General features: G+C 38.6%; 1 protein-coding gene across 6 annotated transcripts in view; it reads right to left on the bottom strand.

Annotated features, from left to right (window-relative positions):
* Positions 1 to 25,327, bottom strand: part of ccdc142 (coiled-coil domain containing 142) — a 63,442-nt gene that overhangs the window by 609 nt on the left and 37,506 nt on the right. For 5 of the 6 annotated variants that reach the window (XM_041268329.1, XM_041268338.1, XM_041268347.1 and 2 more), the window contains 4 exons: positions 9,184 to 9,333; positions 7,443 to 7,557; positions 6,235 to 6,412; positions 5,877 to 6,088 (listed from right to left, as the gene is read on the bottom strand). In XM_041268329.1, the coding sequence (XP_041124263.1) occupies positions 5,877 to 6,088; positions 6,235 to 6,412; positions 7,443 to 7,557; positions 9,184 to 9,333 (655 nt within the window). Of the gene's footprint in view, positions 1 to 5,876; positions 6,089 to 6,234; positions 6,413 to 7,442; positions 7,558 to 9,183; positions 9,334 to 25,327 lie in introns of those variants that run through there. The other variant, XM_041268359.1, reaches the window with a different exon arrangement.

Genomic DNA, 25,327 nt, shown 5'->3' with positions numbered 1-25,327 from the left:
CAAAGACGTGGTGTTCAGTGGTTTCGGATCACATGATACCAATTCCACAGTCTGATTGATTACACGTTCCTGTTACGCTACAATCCATATTTTGGATAAAATAGATAAAAAAATATATATTTTTAGACACTGCAAGAGCTTGTAACTCAAGCACCATTTTTATTGTATTTATCATTTTAATGCTATAGTGCTACTTTGGATGTTCATTTATTATTTTGTGTTGTTTTCACACTGGACACTGCAATTTCTTGCTTACAGAGACTATGTAAAGCCCTTTATTTCAGTGGACAGATTTTCATGTGTTTATATATTTAATTAAATGTAGCGACCTTTTATTCTACTGTTTTTCACCTATAAATGTGTTTCATCATGGTGTGCTTCTGCACAGTACACTGTAGCTTTAAAGTTTTGTTTTGTGAAAAGATTTGAAATGACAAAACAGTGGACATACTGCAGAGGCTTTGAATTGCATTTCACCAGTCAATAAATATGTTAACTGCACTTTTGGTTCTTCAGCATGACTGTGTGCTGTGCTCTACCTTTGAATTTAAGCATGCCTACTTGTAAACGTAATCTATCTACTTCATTTTTAAAAGACTCCCTCTGCAATAACGTCTAATTTGGCCCCTGCCTGAGTCAACCGACTCAGTTTAAACCAACTGCTAAATCACAAGAGTCAGTTTATTATAGGGGTGGGAAATTATATAAAAATAATACACCAATATCATGCACGTATTTTGATATCGATATTAATAATATTGAAGTCTTCCAAAAACACAGAAAAATATAATAATTACAATGTGAAACATATATACAGTTCAGTTCATATGTAGACATTAACAGATATTTACATATGAAAAGCAATAACTTAGTGGTGCTTTGCTTCACAAAATCCATGGAGAAAAACAAGGCATTGTTATACTGTCTTTCTATTCCATGCCATCATAAGCCACCTCAAAACCGAAATATTTCTATACTTCATGCACAGGACTAGCTAATCTGGAAGTAATTTAATCTTCTCTGCATATAAATGCAAACTCAAGATACCTCTAAAAGTATTTAGTTCAGTGTCATGCTGAATTTTGCATTACTTTGTAATGTGGTTTGATGGTCTAGAAGTACTTCTCATATATAATACAGAAAGTTCACATTTTTGGTTTTTAATTTGAACAGCAATATGCCTGGCCAGGCAAAACACATTCTGGATGGAAGAAAAAAATAAATCAAAATAAAATTTAAGATATATTAAAATTATTTTAGCTAATTTTCCTGTTTATTGTGGTTTTTTTGTATTTGTTTGTTTCTAGGTCTGTATCCCTTTAAAAAGGTGATCATGTTTCTTAATTAGTTGATGCACACACTTTTTGAAAACAGGATATACAGTGCCTATAGAAAGTCTACACCCCCTTGAACTTTTTTCACATTGTGTTGTGTCAGTGCCTCAGAGTTTCAAGTATTTAAATGAGGATTTTTTTCCGACTTATCTACACACCATACTCCACGCTGTTAAGGGGAAAAAAAGTTTTTATTGAGAAAAAAAATTATAAATAAATTATAAATTAAAAATACAAAACTGAAAGATCATAATTGGATAAGTCTCCACCCCCCTGAGTTAATACTTGGTGGAAGCACCTTTGGCAGCAATTACAGCTGTCAGTCTGTTGGGATAGGTCTCTACCAACTTTGCACACCAAGATTTGGCAATATTTGACCATTCTTCTTCACAAAACTGTTCAAGCTCTGTCAAGTTTCTTGGGGAGCGTTGATGGACAGCAATCTTTCAAGTCATGCCACAAATTTAGGTCGGGGTTCTGACCGGGCCACTCAAGGACATTTACCTTTTTGTTCCTTAGCCACTCCAGTGTAGCTTTGGCTGTGTCATTTGGGTCATTGTCATGCTGAAAGGTGAACTTCTGTCCCAGTTTCAGCTTTCTTGCAGAGGGCAGCAGATTTTCCTCAAGGACTTCTCTGTACTTTGCTCCATTCATTGTCCCTTCAACCCTGACAAGTGCCCCAGTCCCTGCCGATGAGAAAACATCCCAATAACATGATGCTGCCACCACCATGCTTCACAGTAGGGATGGTGTTCTTTGGGTGATGCGCTGCGTTTGGTTTATGCCAAACATAATGCTTTCCATTTAGGCCAAACATTTCCATTTTAGGATTGTCAGACCACAAAACTTTTTGCCACATGGCTTCAGAATCTCCTGCGTGTCTTTTTGCATACTTCAAAACGGGATTTAATGAGGGCTTTCTTGAGTAATAGCTTCCTTCTTGCCAACCTACCATGCAGGCCAGATTTGCGGAGTGCTTGGGATATTGTTGTCACATGCACACTTTGAACAGTCTTGGCCATCAAAGCCTGTAGCTCTTGCAAAGTTGCCACTGGCCTCTTGGTAGCCTCTCTGATCAGACTCCTTCTTGCTCGGTCACCCAGTTTGGAGGGACGGTCTGATCTAGGCAGGGTCTTGGTGGTGCCAAACACCTTCCATTTCTTAATAATTGTCTTGACCATGCTCCAAGGGATATTCAAGGCCTTTGATTTTTTTTTTATACCCATCCCCTGATCTGTGATTTCACTATGTAACACAATTTTTGTTCCTGGGTAGTAAGTGTTATTTCCTAATTGCTTATGCCTCAAAAGTATAGAAAATGGCTATTATTCCCCACAAACTTTGCTTTTGTGACCAGGACAGTGATATTTCAAAATATCACTATTTCCAGTAAATACATGTTAATTTGAATTCATATGTTGTTTTTTTCTGACTTTATGTGAACGAAAAGACACACATTTGCCCGTTTTCCCATTGGAAATAGTGATATTTTGAAATATCACTGTCCTGGTCACAAAAGCAAAGTTTGTGGGGAATAATAGCCATTTTCTATACTTTTGAGGCATAAGCAATTAGGAAATAACACTTACTACCCAGGAACAAAAAAAAAAAAAAAAATTTGTTACACAGTGTTTTCAACAACTTTGTCCCGGAGTCCTTTTGAAAGCGCCTTGGTGCTCATGGCTGAGTCTTGGCTTTGAAATGCACTACCAGGCAGAGGGAACCTACAGGAACTGCCGAATTCATCCTGAAATCATGTGAATCACTACAATTTAACACAGGTGGAGGCCACTTAACTTGGTGTGTGATTTTGAAGGCGATTGGTTACACCTGAGCTAATTTAGGACTGCTATTACAAGGGGTGTGGACACTTATCCAACCAAGCTATTTGTTTTTATTTAAATTTTAATGATCAGTTTCCTTTACTCACACTAATGTTTTTCATTGCCGTTTAAATAATAATAATAATAATAATAATAATAATAATAATAATAATAATAATTTTAAATTATCTTATTAATAACTTGAAATTGCCTAAATAAAACAAAACATTCACTGAGTAACAGTTACATCCTCCATAATTGTAAATAAAATCATTTAAAAATAAAATGTGGTTATTGAAACAAAGCTACAGAGTTAACAGGTCTGCAACTGGTAGTTATCGCAGCGCTGGTTATACTCATAGCATGGTCCTTGGCTTGATTCATGGGTTTGCAGTGATCCTGAATTTTTAAGAGAGTACGCTGTCAAAACTGACAGTTTTCTGTGTATTTTGAGAAGTGAAAGCATGTTTAGCACACAGGTAGTACAACAGACTAGATGCCCTTCTGTGATACTGGAACTCACTTTGACAGCAGATATAAGTAACCATCTTGGTGGTTGATATCCAATCAACCATCAAAGTTTTAAAATAATAAACTGACCATTCAGAAGGCCTTCAGTTTGAGTGCTTTGCTACATAATGTGGTCCTGTGACAAATTTACTATATTAAAACGATGATTGCATGCGCTTAATCCTGACATGCACTAAAATGGCACAGCAGGAAATTAATTACGGTAAATTAAGGGGGACAAGATAGGAGTGCGATTAACACACGTTAAAAAAAATTGATCTCCCAAAATATTAACGTTTGATGCTTTCCTGACTGTACATCCTATTTAAAGCAGACTACCACCACCCCAATTACAGATCAGTGCAGTTTCTAAAATCATTATGTCTGATGTAAGATTTTAGAGACTTTTAAGCTGCTCTATGCCTTTGTCATTGTGAAAACTGTTTTAATTAGTTTTGGGGGTAGTATGTGCTCTAGGCTGACAACAGGCCACTGACTTTTCCACTTCGATAGCACCCACCCAGATTTCATGAGCACAGTATAATAACAAAGAATTAGATATCCTGGCAAAAGTATACATTTTACGAATCTGCACAAAATAAGGATTTTAGAAATACGTAACATAACATCTCCCTTTAATTGTTTTGTTACCTATAATGTTGCCACACGAAATAAAAACAAGTGTTTTTTTTGTTTTTTTTTTACTACTTCTGGTTACGTTGGCTTGTTTTGAAGGTTTATGTAGTCCTTCCAGAACTCATGTACTGTGCGGTACTTTTCAACACTCCTCCAAACAGAGGCCTGACTGAGAGGGACACCGTGGACAGTGGTACCGCAGATCCCTCCGCATGCCCTTGCAGGAACACACACGACAATTTTTTTGAAGATAGGCTTTTCTCTTGGACTGTGGCAGCATTCGAATAAAATGCCGTTCACTAAGCCTTGCCACTGTTTCTGAACTTTCAGTCTCTAGTACTCCTTGTGTATCGAACAAAAGGCTGGAGATCACAGGGGTATGAAATACAAGAAATGTGGGCTGAAGCTCTGGTGCCTAACTTGAGTGCACTACGTAGGCATTGCACAATGAGATCTGGACCATACACATGCCAAGCTTCTTCTACCATGCCATGGTCTTCCTTGCAGCACTGTACAGCTCCAGCATCTGGTCTAACCTATCCATGCCTCACATATATTTGTTGCAATTTATTTATTTATTTATTTTTAAATGGACGAAGGCACAAAAATACAATGAATCCAACCATTACAATCCTTTTTTTTTTTTTCTTTTTTAATTTTGAAGGGAGAATTTATTTATTTTTTTAAGGGAATTTATTTATTTTTTTTAATACACTATATAATATCACTTTATGTAAATTATATAATAATATACTAATATATATATATGTATATAATATATATAATATATATATATATTATATATATAAACTGGACAGTTGACAAAAAAAATTAGTTCAGATATAAAATTATAAAAAAATTAAAAATTTAAGTCAAAAAATTATATTTTCCATAACTGGCTTAATTAAAAATTTGCTAAACTTGTTTCTTCCAAAACCAACTCAACCAGACTCAATATAGTTTAGTACAGGAATCAACAAAAAAAAAAAAAACACATTGTTCCTCTGAGCCTCTGATCGCTGGCCTCAAACGTCACTGGAGAAAAAAATTATGAAGCTAAATGATTATCTTTGGCCACGTTTCAAGTGTCTCCCCACACACGTGAGAAGTTTCAATAATGTTGACATGATGAGCTCAGAAGTAGGAGGTTCTTTCTGTATCGTCACATTAACATGAGAATGCAGTGCCAGTGCAGAGAAATGCAGGCGCGTCAATTCAAAGCTAATTCCAAGAAACACAAGCTGGTAACGCAGCTCCTAATCAAAGGAGAACTTTGTTATTACTGATCCTCATTGCAGAGAAACAAAAGTTACATGCAGATTGTTTTAAACATGTTCTGGATGCATCATAGCGCTGGCCAGCACCAGCATTCAAGTAGGCTGTAAATTAGGTTATTTGAAATTATTAAATTATTTTATTACTGTAACATAATGAAATTAGAACCACCAACCACATATCTGTAATACATTAATAATTGCACCAGGTTTTTTAAGGGTATTACGTAGAGTATATCTTTATTATGTATTTTACATAAAACTTCTATCTAATCACAGTAATGGTTTGAACCACTTACAGCATCTCCTGAAGGGTTCCCAGGTGCGTGAAGGTATGTAGGCTTTGCTGGTTGGCTGCTGAAGCAGGCAAATGATGGCGTTGTCAACCTGATGAAAAACTCTCATGGATAGGAGCCTCTGCCTGATCTCCTCGGATAAGCTGTATTTTTCTGATTTGATTAAATCCCTCACCATATCGAAATCCTGCTTCAACTGTAAGGCACCCTGAATGCTGGAGGACAATACCGATTAGCATTAACATGTGTTTTTCAAATAACTCCTGTATTATATATTAAATGTTTAAAAAAAATAAAAATCTAAAGTATATAAAAAGAATATAAAATAGAAGAATTACTTTCTTGATAACAAAGATAATACCTGAATTTGATCTTTTGCTTCAATATATGGTCCATCCAGGCTTCCATGAAAGCAGTCATAGCTTCTGTTAATGCTGGGATCCTGCCGTCATCAGGCAGCGGCTGGATTCCTTCCAACACCAGACCAATCACGCTCTGCGCAGCTGAGGCAGCATACTCACTGGGGCTGCTGGGCAGTACTACAATGCACATGAAAACAGAAGCATGTCAGGACTTTTTGTGTTCTTTAACCATGCCAACCTTACATGTTGTTGACTTGTCTATTTGCTATACTTTTACCAAACAAATCATACAAAATATGATTTCTCTTGTCTGTGTTCTTTAGATTTCCTTACAATCTAGACCATATTGCAAACAACTGAAAACTGTGCACCTGCCACTCCATGTGTTTACGAGATTGAAGCTAGGTAAAAAAAATAAAAATAAAAATAAAAAAAAATCAATGCAAATGTAATGTTATAATTCAGTGTTTACTTTCATATTCCAATTTTGAAGAAGAAAACAATGGGAGAATTATAGAGAATTATATATAATTCTGAAACGTGTTTTTTCTTCCCTTGACTATGACACTGAATAATGAATTATAAACATATTAATTGGTTTATTAACTTACTATTTACTCTGGTTTAAGGAGTGAAACACAACAATAAAACCTAGACATCTATATATAAAAAATGACATTTCCCAGAGCTTGATGTACCTTTCCTTTTCAGTGCAAGAGGCACTGGGTTGACAGATGATACATAACAAGCCATGCTTATATGATGGATCAGATAAAGTTAACTTGTTCATCATACGCTGGCAAATATCAACCAGTTAATTGGGAAATTTAAGAGCTGCTGGTAATTACAACCTTGCCAGTAATGAAAAGGAAGCAATAATAAAACAAATAAGCCATGATGTGAACTTTGATTATTAAGTTGTATAACATTGCTGAGAATATACTGGGGTATATAATTTATACAATAATGAGGCACAGATCCAGCCACCTGTATACACTGATCGTGCTCAAGTTGCAACAAGAGTATATCATGGAAATCTTCACGTGAACCATTTTCTAACTATTCCAAAAGAAACTTTTCATTCAGTTGTTATTTACTGTACATTCAAATGCCCAAGGCAAATAATCTAGTAATAATTACCAACTTGCAAATCATTTCTAATGACAATAAAAAGTGTCAACTTTTACTGGGTGTCAAATAGATGTACCTGTTTTGCAATTTACCCTCCAGTGTTTGCCCACAGGCATTGTTTGCTCAAATATTTCCTCTGACATCTTTTTGCAATCCATAGAAAATATCTTTAGCACGTTCTCTGAGAATGCCTTAAAAAATAGAAGAGGATAGAAAAAGTGAACCTTGCAATACACAGTATATTACTAAAGCAATGGATAACCCAGGTTTATTGGTACACAGTAACAGACTGAAATGGAATATTCCACATTAAAAATAAAATATTTAAAAATTGTACAACTTGAAGGTTTTTTTTTTTTTTTTTTTTTAAAGCATAACTAAAAGGGGATGCTTAAAATAATATTCATTTCACACTGAAAAATAACTAATACAAGGATCTTGGTCAGTTTATCATTTTTCATTACAATATGCCAAACAAAAAATACAGCTTCTGAAATGTAACTTCAAATAATTTTTATACTATTAATTCTGTTTTGAGTGGAGTTATAAACCACGACGGGCTGTGCGGTTCCAATGATTATATATTATATATATATACATACATACATACATATATATAGACATACACACACGTACGTGTATATGTATGGTATAAACCATGACTGGCTGTGCGGTTCCCATGATATATACCACGCCCCAGAAGTGTGTGTGTATATGTGTGTGTGTGTGTGTATATATATATATATATATATATATATCTCATTGGAACCGCACAGCCCATTGTGTTTTATACCGCTTATAAAACACAGCTACCTGTCATGTGGGGGAAGAAAAATAATTAAAATTAAACCATTTTAAATTAAGACAAAACCAGGAACTTGTATTACTTATACACCTGCAGTGTAATAGTCCCAAATGTAATGTAAATTTAATTTATTGTTCACTTAGTAAAAATAAATGGCACATGTCCATTTATTGTGAATTCCTGCATCAAAAGTGGCATCTCACTAGAAACTAGTGAAACAACTGAGCACAAGCTGATAAGCGGAGTTTCAAATGACACTGAGGAAAGCAGGGAAGCTACTGTGATGGAGGCTGAGGCTGGATCATTGGGTGCATTTGTGTCCTCGAGTTTGTGGATCTCAAAAGATGTTTTTGTTAGTTGTCGGACATACTCGCATCCAAGTCGTGCCAGATTAAGTTGAAGATCGAACCAGACTTTACACACGTTTCCCACAGACGCTTCCAATCCAGGCCGGTAATTCAAGAGGTGCTGTCTGGCCTTGTCTACCTGTTTTTCTAAAAGTTTTCATGACTGACAGGAGTACATTACTGCTGGTTTTAAACTAGCTGGTCAGCAGAGATGTTAACACTTCTTGTTAAAATATCTATTTAGTCCAGCTCAGCATTATAAAACTGGAGACTGAATACTGGTCCTCAGTTGAACTTCTTGCACTGGCATAAAATCCCCTTTAAAATTTCTTTAAAATGAATGTCCATATTTTTTTTCGTTAAGCAAGTCCAAGTACATTAACAGCTCATGCTGTCGATTTCCCTGATTCTGTGTACTGGTTGTTTGATCGTGTAGCTGTTTAAAACATGAAACTACAGGTAATACAGCTGCTTAGGGTCCTACAGGGAACCAGAAAGTCAAATGGGATTCAATTCGACCCACTACGTAATTACTCTCTTGCCCTCTCCTCTGATCCCTAGAGCACATTGACTGTCAAACTTCAAAAGACATTAGTGAATTAAAAGGTCACTGCCACAGAATATCAGGCCTAAGAAGTTAATGTTAAATGAAGATTACTTCTTACCCGCATATTAGCAGCAGCTTCTATGACCTGTGTTGACACTGCTTTTTCTTGCTGTTGTATTAATGCATCATGGAGTGCTGGACTACTCCTTTCTTCCATGTTCAAGGCTTCTACAAGTAGTACAAGTCTCTCCACTTCTGCCTTTAAAAGCTATAAACAAAGCAATAAGCATCTAATTAGCAATCACTGTATTATGAGAGAGACAGAGATAGATAGATACACACACAGTAGAAGACGCTTATTAACAACCTCTCAGTTCCCAGCAAAGAGTTGCCATTAACCGAAAGCCAATAAGCGAAAAGCCCCCGCTTAGTGTATTTATATGGAACAATATATACTGTAGTTGTACAAATATGGCACTGAAATGTGTTTTAAAATTGTGTTAAAAAATTACCAGGAGAAACACAAAATACCCATAGAACCGTTTACTTCACGTGTGTGTAAAACGAACAAAAAAAGCGAGTAGGGTTAAATAGTTCTACACAACTATGTACTACAATTTTCCTTACAATGAGTAAAGCAAACATAAAAATGTGTTGTACTTACAACAGTACGAAGTATGTACATAAATCATGCAAGTGCACTCTGTAGCACTGGCACCTACTAATAAAGTTGTCAATAAGCTGCATGCAGTTGCTAATATCAGAATTCCATTAAAATTAAAGTCTATGGGACGGGATGGTTCCTGGGAAAATGTTGTTAATAACTGAAAGTTCTCTTATCAGGGTTGCTAATAATCTACTGTGTGTGTGTAATTTACATTTATATTTACACATATATATATATATATATATATATATATATATATATATATATATATATATATATATATATCACACACACACACAGAGTACGGTGCAAAAGTTTTAGGCAGGTGTGAAAATATGCTGTAAAGTAAGAATGCTTTCAAAAATAAACATGTTAATAGATTACACTTATCAATTAACTAAATGCAAAGTGAGTGAACAGGAAAAATCTAAATCAAATCCATATTTGGTGTGACCACCTTTTGCCTCCAAAACAGCATCAATTCTTCTAGGTACACTTGCAAAAAGTCAGGGATTTTGTAGGCATATAGTCAGGTGTATGATTAAACAATTATACCAAACAGATGCTAATGATCATCAATTCAATATGTAGGTTGAAACACAATCATTAACTGAAACAGAAACAGCTGTTTAGGAGGAATAAAACTGGGTGAGGAACAGCCAAACTCAGCTAACAAGGTGAGGTTGCTGAAGACAGTTTACTGTCAAGTCATACACCATGGCAAGACTGAGCACAGCAACAAGACACAAGGTAGTTATACTGCATCAGCAAGGTCTCTCCCAGGCAGAAATTTCAAGGCAGACAAGGGTTTCCGGAGGTGCTGACCAAGCTCTTTTGAAGAAGCACAAAGAAATGGACAACGTTGAGGACCGCAGACGCAGTGGTCGGCCAAGGAAACTTACTGCAGCGGATGAAAGACACATCATGCTTACTTCCCTTCGCAATCGGAAGATGTCCAGCAATGCCATCATGCACGAAAATACAGGAACTGGGGTGCAGAAAAATGGCAGCAGGTATTCTGGACTGATGAGTCAAAATTTGAAATATTTGGCTATAGCAGAAGTTAGTTTGTTCACAGAAGGGCTGGAGAGCAGTATATGAATGAGTGTCTGCAGGCAGCAGTGAAGCATGGTGGAGGTTCCTTGCAAATTTGGAGCTGCATTTCTGTAAATGGAGTTGGGGATTTGGTCAGAATTAATGGTCTCCTCAATGCATAGAAGTACAGGCAGCTAGTTATCCATCATGCAATACCATCAGGGAGGCATCTGATTGGCCACAAATTTATTCTGCAGCATGACAACGACCCCAAACATACAGCGAAAGTCATTAAGAACTATCTTCAGCGTAAAGAACAAGGAGTCCTGGAAGTGATGGTATGGCCCCCACAGAGCCCTGATCTCAACATTGAGTCTGTCTGGGATTACATGAAGAGAGAGAAGCAACTGAGGCTGCCTAAATCCACAGAAGAACTGTGGTTAGTTCTCCAAGATGTTTGGGCCAACCTACCTGCCGAGTTCCTTCAAAAACTGCGTGCAAGTGTACCTAGAAGAATTGATGCTGTTTTGAAGGCAAAGGGTGGTCACACCAAATACTGATTTGATGTAGATTTTTCTTCTGTTCACTCAGTTTGCTTAGTTAATTGATAAATATAAACTATTAACAAGTCTATTTTTGAAAGCATTCTTACTTTACAGTATCTTTTCACACCTACCTAAAACTAACAGTACTGTGTGTGTGTATGTGTATATATATATATATATATATATATATATATATATATATATATATATATATATATATATATATATATATATATAGACAGACATACATACACACAGTTGTAGTCAAAAGTTTACATACCCCAATGGAAATTTATAATTTCAAAAAATTTCTCAAAAACAATTAAAAAAAATCTTTTGTAGCAAAATTATTTTTTGCAAAACTCCAAAATTGCTAATTCAGAAGTACTCATACCAGTCGATGCTAGGATATTACTGTCTACAAGGTGCTAGAATTTTCAATGATAATAATGCAGAACCTAATTCTAGTATAGAAAATGCTAGACTGAACACTTAGAGAGTATAAAATGAAGAAAATTATTTATTTCCGTATCCCAAAAATATGTAAACTATTGTTTCTATTATCAAGAAGCAAAAGACTTATGGTACTGTCACAACGCTCCCTCAGTCTGGAAAAAAGAAGGTTCTTTCACCAAGAACAAGTAGAAGAATAGTGAGGAAGGTTAATAACAATCCGAGATTGACGGCCAAACATATTCAAAGTGAATTTGCTGCAAGTGAGACTGGGGTTTCCATCTCAATTACAGGTCAAGAATTGCATGGTGAAGATCTCAATGGTCGAAGGCCAAGAAAAAAGCCACAAGGCCAAATCGCTCAAAGTTTGCAAAACGCCATTTGAATGATGGCTATGAGTTTCATCTCTATGGAGAGATGAAACAAACAAAAAAAAACAAAATCAAGCTATTTGGTCACACTGGTAGTCGTTACATTTGGATTCCATAGCATACCAAAAGATAATGGCCAAAAACCTGAAACTCTCTGCTACAAAACTTGGCTTAAAGCTGAACTGGACATTCCAACACGACAACGATCCAAAGCACACATCAAAATCAAGGTTCTGGAATGGCCTAGTGAAGTAACTTACAAAAAATGATGGTGATTAAGCAGATTCAAGAAATATGCAGGGAGTCTGGTCCCAGGTACAGGACAAACAGAATACTCAACATTACAATGTTTGCATGACATTAAATACCCTTCTGTATAGATGGTCCACCTCCCCTTTCTCTGACACTTAACCAATGGTCAAGGTACAACACATTATTCTGTTAATTTAGTGAGTGTGTGTGTGTGTGTGTGTGTGTGTGTAGTCTAGTGTGACAACCTCTGAACTCAGTGCATTCTTCACACTCCTGGAGAAAAAAGGTCCATAAATCTGCCCCTTTGATCCCAGTGGCATTATCTCTTTCGATCTCTCTGAGAACCTCTGGGTCCAACGCCAGTCCCTGGGAGCCTTTTAGCCCCTTTATGCTTTGCATTCCAAAGTCTTACAGCCTGGCCCCTTCTGGTCCACAGCATTGTTATCTTTTTAGCTTGCAGTCAATGCTGGGCAAGAAACTTGTAGACGCAATGTCTCTATCAATTGTAAGCAGTACATGCAATTTGAACCAAACAGTCTGCTATCTGCAATATTAGTCTCTTTTCAGAAAAAAACACCAGTATAGCTCTGCCAGTCCACATGCGTAGCAAACTGCTAATCAATTCTCAATCCATGTTTTCCAACACCTAGTCAAAGTCCCTTGGTATAAGTTGAAAAAATGAATCTTTGGTATGAGCTGAAAAATGCTGTGCAAAAGTCCTTGGAATTTGAATGAACTGGAACAATTTTGCTTTAAAGAATGGTCAAAAATAACTAAATCATGCCAAAAGCTAATTGACAATTATCCTAATCATTTAAAAGGTTATTATTGCTAAAGGTGCCTCAACTAGCTGGGTATGAATATTTTTGAATGAGCACTTTGAGCAGCTGTCTGGAAAGAAGGTAAAACCAAATTAAGAGATGAAATGAAAAATGCAGGTGGTATAAATAGCACAGCTTATGCTATTCTCAACCTTTTCTGAATCACGTCCCACCTTAGCAATTTTCTTGCTTTACTAGGCACCCCCACACCACCTTCCTGCCCGTCATCCAACACATAGAACACCACACCTAATTCCGATGTGCAAAAATAAAAATAAGATACTATGGAAATAGCTGCAAACCTCTAAAAACACATGTTTCTCTGGTTGAACTTGTTTTTAATAAACAGTCTATCATTAGCCAACACATCACTACAGACAACACACTGAGAAAGGAGATCATCTGCAGTGTCAACAAAAGAAAATCTAATTTCCAAATAAGGTTAGGTTATTATCATAAGTCTGATTCCCTGAAAATAGAAATGTAACCATTACCTCATGGGTATTTATTCTTAAAGACCCTGTAACCTGGACAGATATAACAAAGACTGCATGCACAGATTTCAATGTAATTTTTCATTCAAGACTACTGCAATCATACAGTGTGTTTACATGAACATAAAGCCATGTAAACAGCATATTCCGACTATGACACGTAACTCACAACAGACACGTGCAATAACAAATACTCACAGCATTAAACATGACGGCACATGCGAGAAAACAAAGCTACTTTTGGACTGATAAGGAGACATCACTTTAATTAAGGATTTTGAAGTCATAAAACAGCTTGATGGCAAGAAATAGAGATGTGCAGAAATATTTAAACGGATAGCGGGAAAAAAAAACTCACGAAGGGGGATTTAAGGAGAACTGTGCATCAAGTTTGTTATCAATATAAAGTTTTAAAAGCACAGTACTATAAAAGCAAAAAAAAAAAAACATAACATAAGTGGGGAGAATCAATCCACTTTTCCTTACTTCTACCTTATGAATGACATACCGGTTAATCGCCCTTTATCTTTACCGATCCTGTGCAGCATGTGAAAGTGCATGCCGTGAGTGCACCCCTTCAGTGCAGCAGTGTGCTTTTAACATGTGCACAACATGCAATGTAAGGGGAGATGATGGAAAAAGTCTTGAGTTTAACATTTTAAAACTACAAGAAACAAGCACATATTGTACATTTCCTCTTTGCAAGCTTTTCCCACATCTGTACTTTTGCTATAGGTGTGTTTATTCACACAACTTTTTACTCTTATTACAAAATTGACAGTGTATAAAAAAAAAAAAAAAACTAGATGTTGTATTCAATGTTTTATTAAGTGTAGCAATGAATATACAGTGCCTATAGAAAGTCTACTCCCCCTTTCAAAATGTTCAGCTGTTGTTGCCTTATAGCCTGGAATTTAAATACATTAAAATAGTTTTTGTTTTTTAATCTAAACATCCTACCCCACAACCTCCAAGTGAAAAAAATATTCTAGAAATGTGTAGAAAATTAATTAATAAAAACTAAAATAGCTTGGTTGGATAACTGTCCACCCTCCTTGTAAAAGCAATCCTAAATTAGCTCAGGTGTAACCAATCGGCTTCAAAATCACACACCAAGTTAAGTGGCCTCCACCTGTGTTAAATTGTAGTGATTCACATGATTTCAGGGTAAATTCAGCAGATCCTGTAGGTTCTCTCTGCTGGGTAGTGCATTTCAAAGCAAAGACTCAACCATGAACATCAAGGCGCTTTCGAACAAACTCTGGGACAAAGCTGTTGAAAGGCACAGACCAGATGATGGGTATAAAAAAATATACCAAAGGCCTTGAATATCCCTTGGAGCATGGTCAAGACGATTATTAAGAAGTGGCAAGTGTATGGCACCACCAGGACCCTGTCTAGATCAGGCAGTCCCTCCAAACTGTATGATCAAGCAAGAAGGAGACAGATCAGAGAGGCTACCAGGAGGCCAATGGCAACTTTGCAAGAGCTACAGGCTTTTATGGACAAGACTGGTTAAAGTGTGCATGTGACAACAATATCCCAAGCACTCCACAAATTGGGCCTGTATGGTAGGGTGGCAAGAAGGAAGGCATTACTCAAGAAAGCCCACCTTGAATCCTGTTTGAAGTATGCAAAAAACACTCAGGAGATTCTGTAGCCATGTGGCAAAAAAAGTTTTGAGGTCTGACGAAACTCAAATTGAACTTTTTGGCCTAAATGCAAAGCGCTATGTTTGGCGCAAACCCAACACAGCGCATAACCCAAAGAACACCATCCCTGCTGTGAAGAATGGTGGTGGCAGCATCATGTTATGGAGATGTGTCTCATCAGCAGGGACTGGGGCACTTGTCGGGACAGAAGAGAAAATGTATTGAGCAAAGTACAGAGTCCTTGAGGAAAACCAACTGCCCTCTGCAAGAAAGCTGAAACTGGGATAGAAGTTCACCTTTAAGCACAACAACGACCCAAAGCACACAGCCAAAACTACACTGGCGTGGCTAAGGAAAGGTAAATGTCCTTGAGTGGCCCAGTCAGAGCCCCGCCCTAAATCCAATCGAAAATTTTTGGCATGACTTGAAAGATTGCTGTCCATCAACGCTCCCCAAGAAACTTGACAGAGCTTGAACAGTTTTGTAAAGAAGAATGGTCAAATATTTGTAGAGACCTATCCCAACAGACTCAAAGCTGTAATTGCTGTCAAAAGTGCTTCCAGCAAGTATTAACTCAGAGGGATGGAGACTTATCCATTATAATCTTTCAGTTTTGTATTTAATAAAAAAATAAAAATAAATTACCCTTAACAGTGTGGAATATGGTGTGTAGATAAGTCGGGGGGAAAAAAACCAAAAAAAAAAAACAATTAAAATGCATGAAACTCTGAGGCACTGACACAACAAAATGTGAAAAAAGTTCAAGGGGATGTAGACTTTCCATAGGCACTGTAACTAGTAAGTAGCACAAACTACAAAACAAAAAAATAAAAATATATATTATGCAAGAGGTGCACTCTAATGAAGAAAGTTACCCTGACCAGCTGACTGAAGAGACTGAAGGAAAACAATTCTATCAGTATCACATTATAATATGTTAGCCACCCAATACATCATATCCATTTATTTATTTTTCAGAGGTTGTATCAGGGCACTGTATGGATACAGTATACAATAATTTTACAATTACAAAATTATATACATAAAACATCAATACATGCTAGATCTGGCAAAATACATCTAAATAAAAAAGCAGCACATATTTATTTATATACAATTACAGCTGTCTAACAAAAATTCAGTCGAATGCTCTTTGAAAAAGCAATTATGCATGTGATGACAATTTATATATATAAAAAATGATTTCCATTACGAGAGTAGATGTTGAACTTCATGCCGAATTGAACTCGGCTCTCGCCAAGACAACACCAACTAAGACGTAGTTTTGCAATAAACTAATGTGATCCATCTGCATCTCCATCCATTTGCGTTGTTTTCCATCTGATGATGTAGAAAGAATTGAATCTGTTCAGTCTTGAACAAAGAAGACTACGTGGCGACCTAATTCAAGCATTCAAAATTCTAAAAGGTATTGACAGTGTCGACCCAAGGGACTTTTTCAGCCTGAAAAAAGAAACAAGGACCAGGGGTCACAAATGGAGTTTAGAAAAAGGGGCATTCAGAACAGAAAATAGGAGACACTTTTTTACACAGAGAATTGTGAGGGTCTGGAATCAACTCCCCAGTAATGTTGTTGAAGCTGACACCCTGGGATCCTTCAAGAAGCTGCTTGATGAGATTTTGGGATCAATAAGCTACTAACAACCAAACGAGCAAGATGGGCCGAATGGCCTCCTCTCGTTTGTAAACTTTCTTATGTTCTTATGATATCCTTCTGTCTGGTGTTGATGGCTGAAGTGTAATGCTGGCTCCAGGGATCAGTTCATTTTGCCTCCCCAGCGCATCAGCACACACAACGGCTGCGATGCTGGCTCCGGGGATCAACCCAGTGCAGTCTCCCCAGCGCATCAGCATGACAACCGTCTGGATTGAGCTAAGTAGGGTACATCTCTGGGGTCTTCAAATGGGCAGCTTCCATCCTCAGTGTTTTGTTGACTAGCCCATGACACCTCAAGAGGGCTCAACAGTGATTCTGGCGTCCCAGCATCACCCCCCTCCAACCCCCACTCAGCTCAGCCCAGCTTGCTTACCCGTACATCAGTGTTGCTTTCTTTCTATTGTACTTGAGATCCCCAGGCAGAATCTTTCCATCTTAACCACAGCCAGTTGCTGCTCCTTTCTGCTGCTTCAGACAAATTCTTCACTGTGCGACTCAACTCTTGGCCATTGAATCTTGAATTTACCTCCACTGGGTAAACTCGGACTCTCCATCCTCGCTGTTCCACTTCAGTAGCTAGTTTAGCATACCGAAGTTTCTTCCTCTCATACGCCTAATCCACAGCATCTTCCCATGGTACTGTTAACGCTACCATATGAACAAGGTGTGCTGATCCAGACCACAAGACAATGTCTGGTTCGAAGGTTAGTGGTGGCAATCTCAGGTGATAAAATAAGCCATTGACCAACATCTACAAGCATTTTCCAGTCTCTAGCAGCTTCCAGTTGTGCTGGGTGAGGCTTGGTTTTAAAACTTTTTCTTGGTGGTTGCTCTCCTGGACGGAGAAATAGTCTTTTGTGTGTAATGCTTTGATGAAACTGGTGGCAACTTATTGGTCACATCGCAGCACCTGGTCATTTCAATCCTGAAATCTTTTCTTCTACGTTTAATATGGAAATAGGGCGAAACTGACTGATGCTTGTAGAAGTTTTTTCTTTTGGTATAAAGACTCCACCTGCTTGGCGCCATGCTCTTGGTACAACCTGTTTTTCCCATGCCACTTTCAATTTCCACAGGATTCGCAGAACTCCAGAAGCACTCTTGTACACTTTGTATGGAACTCCATTAGGCCCTGGAGATGATGACGCCCTTTTTTTTTTTTTTTTTTTTTTCTACAGCTTGCTCTACTTCTTTCCACTTAGGTGCACAGTCCTCCATTTGGTATTCTGATGGATTGATAGGTATGATGTCTGAAGGAACTGACATTGGCTCCTGCCTTTTTGAATCTGTATGCGTTTCCTCCAAATATCTCTCCAGCTCAAACTTAGATGCTTCTAGGGTGCCATCTCACTGGTGAATAACTTCTTTACAAATCTGAATGAGTCTTTATAAAAGTTAGTTTTCGCACACACTTTCTTTTTGTAGCGTTTCCGTAGGCATTCAGCTATGTGCAATGTTGCAAGCTTATCTTTTCTGCTCTTTTCCATTGCTTTCTGAGCTGCCTCCTTTCTCTAACTAAGCATTCACTCTCCTGCTGCTGTCTAGACTTTCAAGAATAGTTTGTACTTTTTCCTTCCTTTTTTAAACTCCAAACCTCTCACTTCCATACGTGTAAATGATGTCCCCAAATTTATCCAGCTGCTTTTCAACTATTCCACTTAATCTTTCCAAAGCAAAACAGAGATCCGTGTTTACTGTGTCCCACGCAGTTCTCTCACAAGCTCTTGGACATTTAACTCCAGGCTTGTGCCCATTGAGATTCTTTTCTCTCTTACGCTGGTTCATTTGACCGGGATCGCAAGGATTATTAGGTTCATCACTAGTTGTATCCACGCAAGTCCTCCTCCCATCTATGACAGGGGTGCTGATATCCTGCAAACTGTGGTTTGCGTCCTGTCGCTGGATTTCATTCGAAAGAAGTTCATAAGAAGTATTGATCAATGCGAGTCTTTTGTGAAGTACTCTCCATTCTCATATCCATTTCCATTCCTAAGTTGTTAACAGTGTTATCCAACGCTGAGTCATCTTCTGTCCCCGCTCTTGCAGACTAGGGGTATTTTTCTCAAATTTTTTTAAAAGCCTTGGGCTGGTATCCCCAGCATCCTTTTACCTTTGAAAACATAGAGCTGGATACTGCCGACAAGGATAGCTAACCCTTGCCAGCCCCAATTTCCTCCTGTCGGCTGTCTCTCCATGCTGTCACAAGGTCTTCCCTTGTTGCCAGCTGCACTATTTACAGCAGTGACTGGACATATCCAGATCTTCATGATTTCCATTACATGAGAGTAGATGTTAAAACTTCACGCTGACTTGAACTCGGCTCTCACCAAGATAAGCACCAACTAAGACATAGCTTTATAGTAAACTAATGTGATCTCCATCCATTTGCGTTTCTTTCCATCTGATGATGTATACATCCTTCTGCTGGTGTTGATGGCTGAAGTACAATGCTGGCTCCAGGGATCAACTTATTTTTCAAGCACATTGTCAACAGATACTGTGTTTATAATTATATATATATACAGTGGCTTGCGAAAGTATTGACCCCCCTTGGCATTTTCCCTATTTTGTTGCTTTACAACTTGGAATTAAAATAGATTTTTTTGGGGGTTTGTATCATTTGATTTACACAACATGCCTACCACTTTGAAGATGCAAAATATTTTTTATTGTGAAACAAACAAGAAATAAGACAAAAAAACAGAAAACTTGAGCGTGCATAAGTATTCACCCCCCCAAAGTCAATACTTTGTAGATCTACCTTTTGCAGCAATTACAGCTGCAAGTCTCTTGGGGTATGTATCTATAATCTTGGCACATCTAGCCACTGGGACTTTTGCCCATTCTTCAAGGCAAAACAGCTCCAGCTCCTTCAAGTTGGATGTGTTCCGCTGGTGTACAGCAATCTTTAAGTCATACCACAGATTCTCAATTGGATTGAGGTCTGGGCTTTGACTAGGCCATTCCAAGACATTTAAATGTTTCCCCTTAAACCACTCGAGTGTTGCTTTAGCAGTAGGCTTAGGGTCATTGTTCTGCTGGAAGGTAAACCTCCATCCCAGTCTCAAACCTCTGGAAGACTGAAAAAGGTTTCCCTCAAGAATTTCCCTGTATTTAGTGCCATCCATCATTCCATCAATTCTGACCAGTTTCCCAGTCCCTGCCGACGAAAAACATCCCCACAGCATGATGCTGCCACCACCATGCTTCACTGTGGGGATGGTGTTCTCGGGGTGTTGAGAGGTGTTGGGTTTGCGCCAGACATAGCGATTTTCTTGATGGCCAAAAAGCACAATTTTAGTTTCATTTCATGTTTCATGTTTGGGGAGTCTCCCACATGCCTTTTGGCAAACACCAAACGTGTTTGCTTATTTTTTTCTTTAAGCAATGGCTTTTTTCTGGCCACTCTTCCATAAAGCCCAGCTCTGTGGAGTGTACGGCTTAAAGTGGTTCTATGGACAGATACTCCAATCTCCGCTGTGGAGCTTTGCAGCTCCTTCAGGGTTATCTTTGGTCTCTTTGTTGCTTAATACCCTCCTTGCCTGGTCAGTGAGTTTTGGTGGGTGGCCCTCTCTTGCCAGGTTTGTTGTGGTGCCATATTCTTTCCATTTTTTAATAATGGCTTTAATGGTGCTCCGTGGGATGTTCAAAGTTTCGGATATTTTTTTTTATAAACCAACCCTGATCTGTACTTCTCCACAACTTTGTCCCTGACCTGTTTGGAGAGCTCCTTTGTCTTCATGGTGCCGCTTGTTTGGTGGTGCCCTTTGCTTAGTGGTGTTGCACACTCTGGGGCCTTTCAGAACAGGTGTATATATACTGAGATCATGTGACACTTAGATTGCATACAGGTGGACTTTATTTAACCAATTATGTTACTTCTGAAGGTAATTGATTGTATTTAGAGGCTTAATAGCAAAGGGGGTGAATACATATGCACGGACCACTTTTTCGTTATTTATTTTTTAGAATTTTTTGAAACATGTTATTTTTTTCATTTCACTTCACCAATTTGGACTATTTTGTGTATGTCCATTACATGAAATCCAAATAAAAGTCCATTTTAATTCCAGGTTGTAAGGCAACAAAATAGGAAAAATGCCAAGGGGGTCAATACTTTCGCAAGCCACTGTGTGTGTGTGTGTGTGTGTGTGTGTGTGTGTGTATATATATATATATATATATACACACACACATATACACACATATACACACACACACATATATACACACACACACTGAGTGTCCAAAACATTAGGTACACCTCCCTAACATTGAGTTGCACCCCCTTTTGCGCACAGAACAGCCTCAATCCGTCGAGGCATGGACTCTACAAGGTTTCGAAAGCGTTCCACAGGGATGCTGGCCCATGTTGACTCCACTGCTTCCCACAGTTGTGTCAAGTTGGCTGGTAGTGGATCTCTACTCCGAATAGTTTGTTCCATCTCATCCCACAGATGCTCAATTGGATTGAGATCTGGTGACTGGGCAGGCCACTGCAGTAAGCTGAATTCACTGTCATGTTCGTGGAACCATTCCTGGACAATTGTGGCATGGGGCATTATCCTGCTGAAAAAATCTATTAGCAGATGGATACATGCCATGAAGGGATGTACCTGATTGGCAAGGATGTTCACATATCCTGTGGTATTCAAACGTTGCTCCACTTTTATCAAAAGGACCCAGTGCGTGCCATGAAAACACACCACCACCACCAGCCTGCAATGTTGACATATGTCATGATGGATGCATGTACTCATGTGATTTTCTCCATACCCTAGTCCTCCCATCAGCGTGAAACAGCAGGAACCGGGATTCATTAGACCAGGCAATGTTTTTCCAATCCTCCAATGTACAGTGTTTTCGTTCCTTAGCCCACTGCAACCGCAGTTTCTTGATGAAAGAAGTGGAACTCGGTTAGGTTGTCGGCTGCCATATCCCATTCGTGTCAAGGTACAACAAGTTGTGCATTCTTTTATGGGTCTTTCGGCACCAGTGTTGTACTGGACTGTCAGTTGACTAACTGTAGCTCATCTATTGCTCTGCACAATTCATGTCAGCCTCCTTTGGCCTCTTTCATCAATGAGCTGTTTTTGACCACTGACCTGCCGTTGGCTGGATGTCTTTTAGGTGGTGGACCATCCTTGATACACACGGGAAACTGCTGAGTATGAAAAACCCAGCAGCGTTGCAGCTCTTGACACACTCAAACCGGCGCGCCTGGCACCTACTACCATACCCCGTTCAAAGGCACTTAAATCTTTTGTCTTGCCCATTTACTCTCTGAATGGCACACATACACAATCCATGTCTCAATTGTGTCAAGGCTTAAAAATCCTTCTTTAACCTGTCTCCCCTTCATCTACACTGATTGATGTGGATTTAACAGGTTACATCAATAAGGGATCATAGCTTTCATGTGGATTCACCTCGTCAGTTTATTTCATGGACAGAGGTGTTCCTAATGTTTTGTACTCTCAGTGTGTGTGTAGATATCATAAATCAAGGAACATCTTCATAATTAAAGGTAAAGTAGTAGATAAAAGGTTCTACGTCAATGGTGAGGCAATACCAATAGTGTCCGAGAAGCCAGTGAAAAGTCTTGGGAGACGGTACGACAGGGATCTAAAGGACACAGTTCATGTGGGAGAAGTTAGGCAACAAGCAGTGGAAGGGTTGAAGAGCATAGACAGCAGCACTTTACCAAGCAAACTGAAATGCTGGCACTTTCAGTTTGGTCTACTGCCAAGACTGCTGTGGCCACTGACTCCTACATGGCACAAGGCAACCCCAGCTCAACGGAGGAAGCTAGTAGTCAATGAGGTGCAAAAGCAGGAAGAGAGGATCAGGTGTGTAAAGGCAGTTTCCCAGGCCAAGCAGGGAGAATGGATGAGATGGGAGAGTATAGAACAACGTAAGATCGGCTGGCAAAACCTATGGACAATGGAACAGAGCAGGATCAGTTTCCTCATCAGATCCACATATAATGTTCTCTCATCACCACAGAAACTAATCCTTTGGGTGGGTGAGGATCCCTCTTGTCCTTTTGTGCATCACCTGCAACATTAAGGCACATTTTAACAGGATGTAAGGTGGGTCTTAGCCAAGGACGGTTTACTTGGCGCCATGACCAGGTGCTGCAATGTTTGGCCTTAGCATTGGAAGACAAGCGTAACCTAACCAATAAGTTGCCACCAGTTTCGTCAAAGCAAAAAGCCACCAGGGAGATAGAAGGTCAGAACAGCTGGGTTCAGGTAGGCAGAAGCAGGGAAAAAAAGAAACTTCGTCAAACACCAATACCAGAAATCAAAACAACCAACAGATTTGAGTCACTTCAGAATTTTGATGAGCAGAACCAACAACAAGAGAATGAAAGGAACAACATCCAGGACCCTATTGACAGTGGTGACCAGACAGCAAAAAGAAGGGAGGTCATGATTGTTGGGGACTCCATATTGAGAAACACAGCAAGTTCAGTTCGCAGTTTGGACCCCCTTACTACAACAGTGTGCTGCCTTCCGGGAGCCTCTGTCAAGCACATCACTGAGAACGTGGACAGGCTCCTAGAACGAACAGGAGACGACCCGGTAGTAGTCGTCCACATCGGTACAAACAACATTGGAAGAGACAGACCAAAATCCCTGCAAAACAAATTCAGAGAGCTAGGAAGGAAATTAAAAGAGAAAACCAAAACTGTGGTATTTTCTGGTATACTACCCGCACCTTGCAAAGGACCATATGGACAGCTGGAAATAATTAATCAAAACGAATGGCTGAAGACGTGGTGCACACGGGAAGGCTTCACCTATCTTGATCATTGGACCACATTCTACAACGAGGACTATCTGTATAGACGGGATGGACTGCATTTAAATAACAAGGGAACTAGTCTACTCGGAGAAAAGATCCTCGAGCAGGTTCGGAAGCATTTAAACTAGAAAGGAAGGGGGGAGAAATCAACAAAAAAACAGAAGGGAGACCGCATCAAAACAAGAACAACAACTCAGGTAAGACACCCATTAAATGTCTTTATCTAAATGCTAGAAGTATCAGAAACAAAATTCTAGAACTTGAAGCTACTGCACTAACAGGTAACTATGATGTGATAGGTGTTACAGAAACGTGGTTATCTGAGAGTGATGGGGACGAATATAATATATATAGGAGCATGCTATAGACCGCCAGATTCAGACGGTGAGCACAATAATCTGTTATACAATGACATTAGAAATGTGTGTAGCAAAGGAGAAGCCATACTAATGGGGGATTTCAACTTCCCCCAAATAAAATGGGAAAACCTGGTGGGTAGCGCGAAGGATGAAATAGAAATGGTGGAAATGACAAATGACTGCTTCCTAACACAATTTGTGAAGGCACCCACTAGAGGGGAGGCATGCCTTGATTTAGTCTTTTCAAATAACGAAGATAGAATAACTAAAACAGAGGTCAGAGAACCACTGGCAAACTCAGACCACAACATGGTCTCATTTGAAGTGTTTTTTAAATCCCCAAAAGTAAAGACTAAAGCTAAGGTTTACAATTTTAGAAAAGCAAACTATGAAGGCATGAAACAGAGACTAACAGAAGTAGATTGGAGTAAAATAGAGAAAACACCCACAGAAGAAGGATGGTTGTTCTTCAAAAATGTAGTACTAGAGGCGCAAAACAATTATATCCCTAAAGTAGACAAATCTAAATGTAAAACTAAATTGCCAAAATGGTTTAATAGATCAATTTAAAAAAATATTCAGCGAAAAAAGGCACTTTACAGAGCATTAAAAAAGGACCAAAAAGAAAGTACGCAGAAAGAGTACACAGAACTGCAAACGCAAGTCAAAAAGGAAGTTAGAAAGGCCAAGAGAGAAATAGAAATGAACATTGCTAAGGGAGCTAAAACCAATTCCAAAATGTTTTTCCAATATTACAACAGCAAGAGAACATTCAAAGAGGAGATTAAATGTTTAAGAGATACAAATGGCAAAATCGTAGAGGAAGAAAAAAAAATAGCAAATATGTTAAATGATTACTTTTCACAAGTTTTTACAAAGGAAGATACCGACAACATGCCCCACATGTCATCCAGTTCCTATCCAGTTTTAAATAACTTTAGCATAACTGAGGCAGAAGTGTTAAAGGGACTAGGAGCTCTTAAAATAAACAAATCCCCTGGGCCGGATGAGATCCTCCCAGTAGTACTCAAAGAAATGAAAGAAGTAATTTACAAACCGCTAACCAAGATCATGCAGCAGTCTCTTGACACAGGGGTGGTACCGACAGACTGGAAAATTGCAAAC

This window comes from Polyodon spathula, chromosome 1 (assembly GCF_017654505.1).
Source record: "Polyodon spathula isolate WHYD16114869_AA chromosome 1, ASM1765450v1, whole genome shotgun sequence".
Classification (NCBI taxonomy): Eukaryota; Metazoa; Chordata; class Actinopteri; order Acipenseriformes; family Polyodontidae; genus Polyodon; species Polyodon spathula.
Note: the sequence above shows the minus strand (reverse complement) of the source record. Positions and strands in the feature narration are given on the sequence as shown.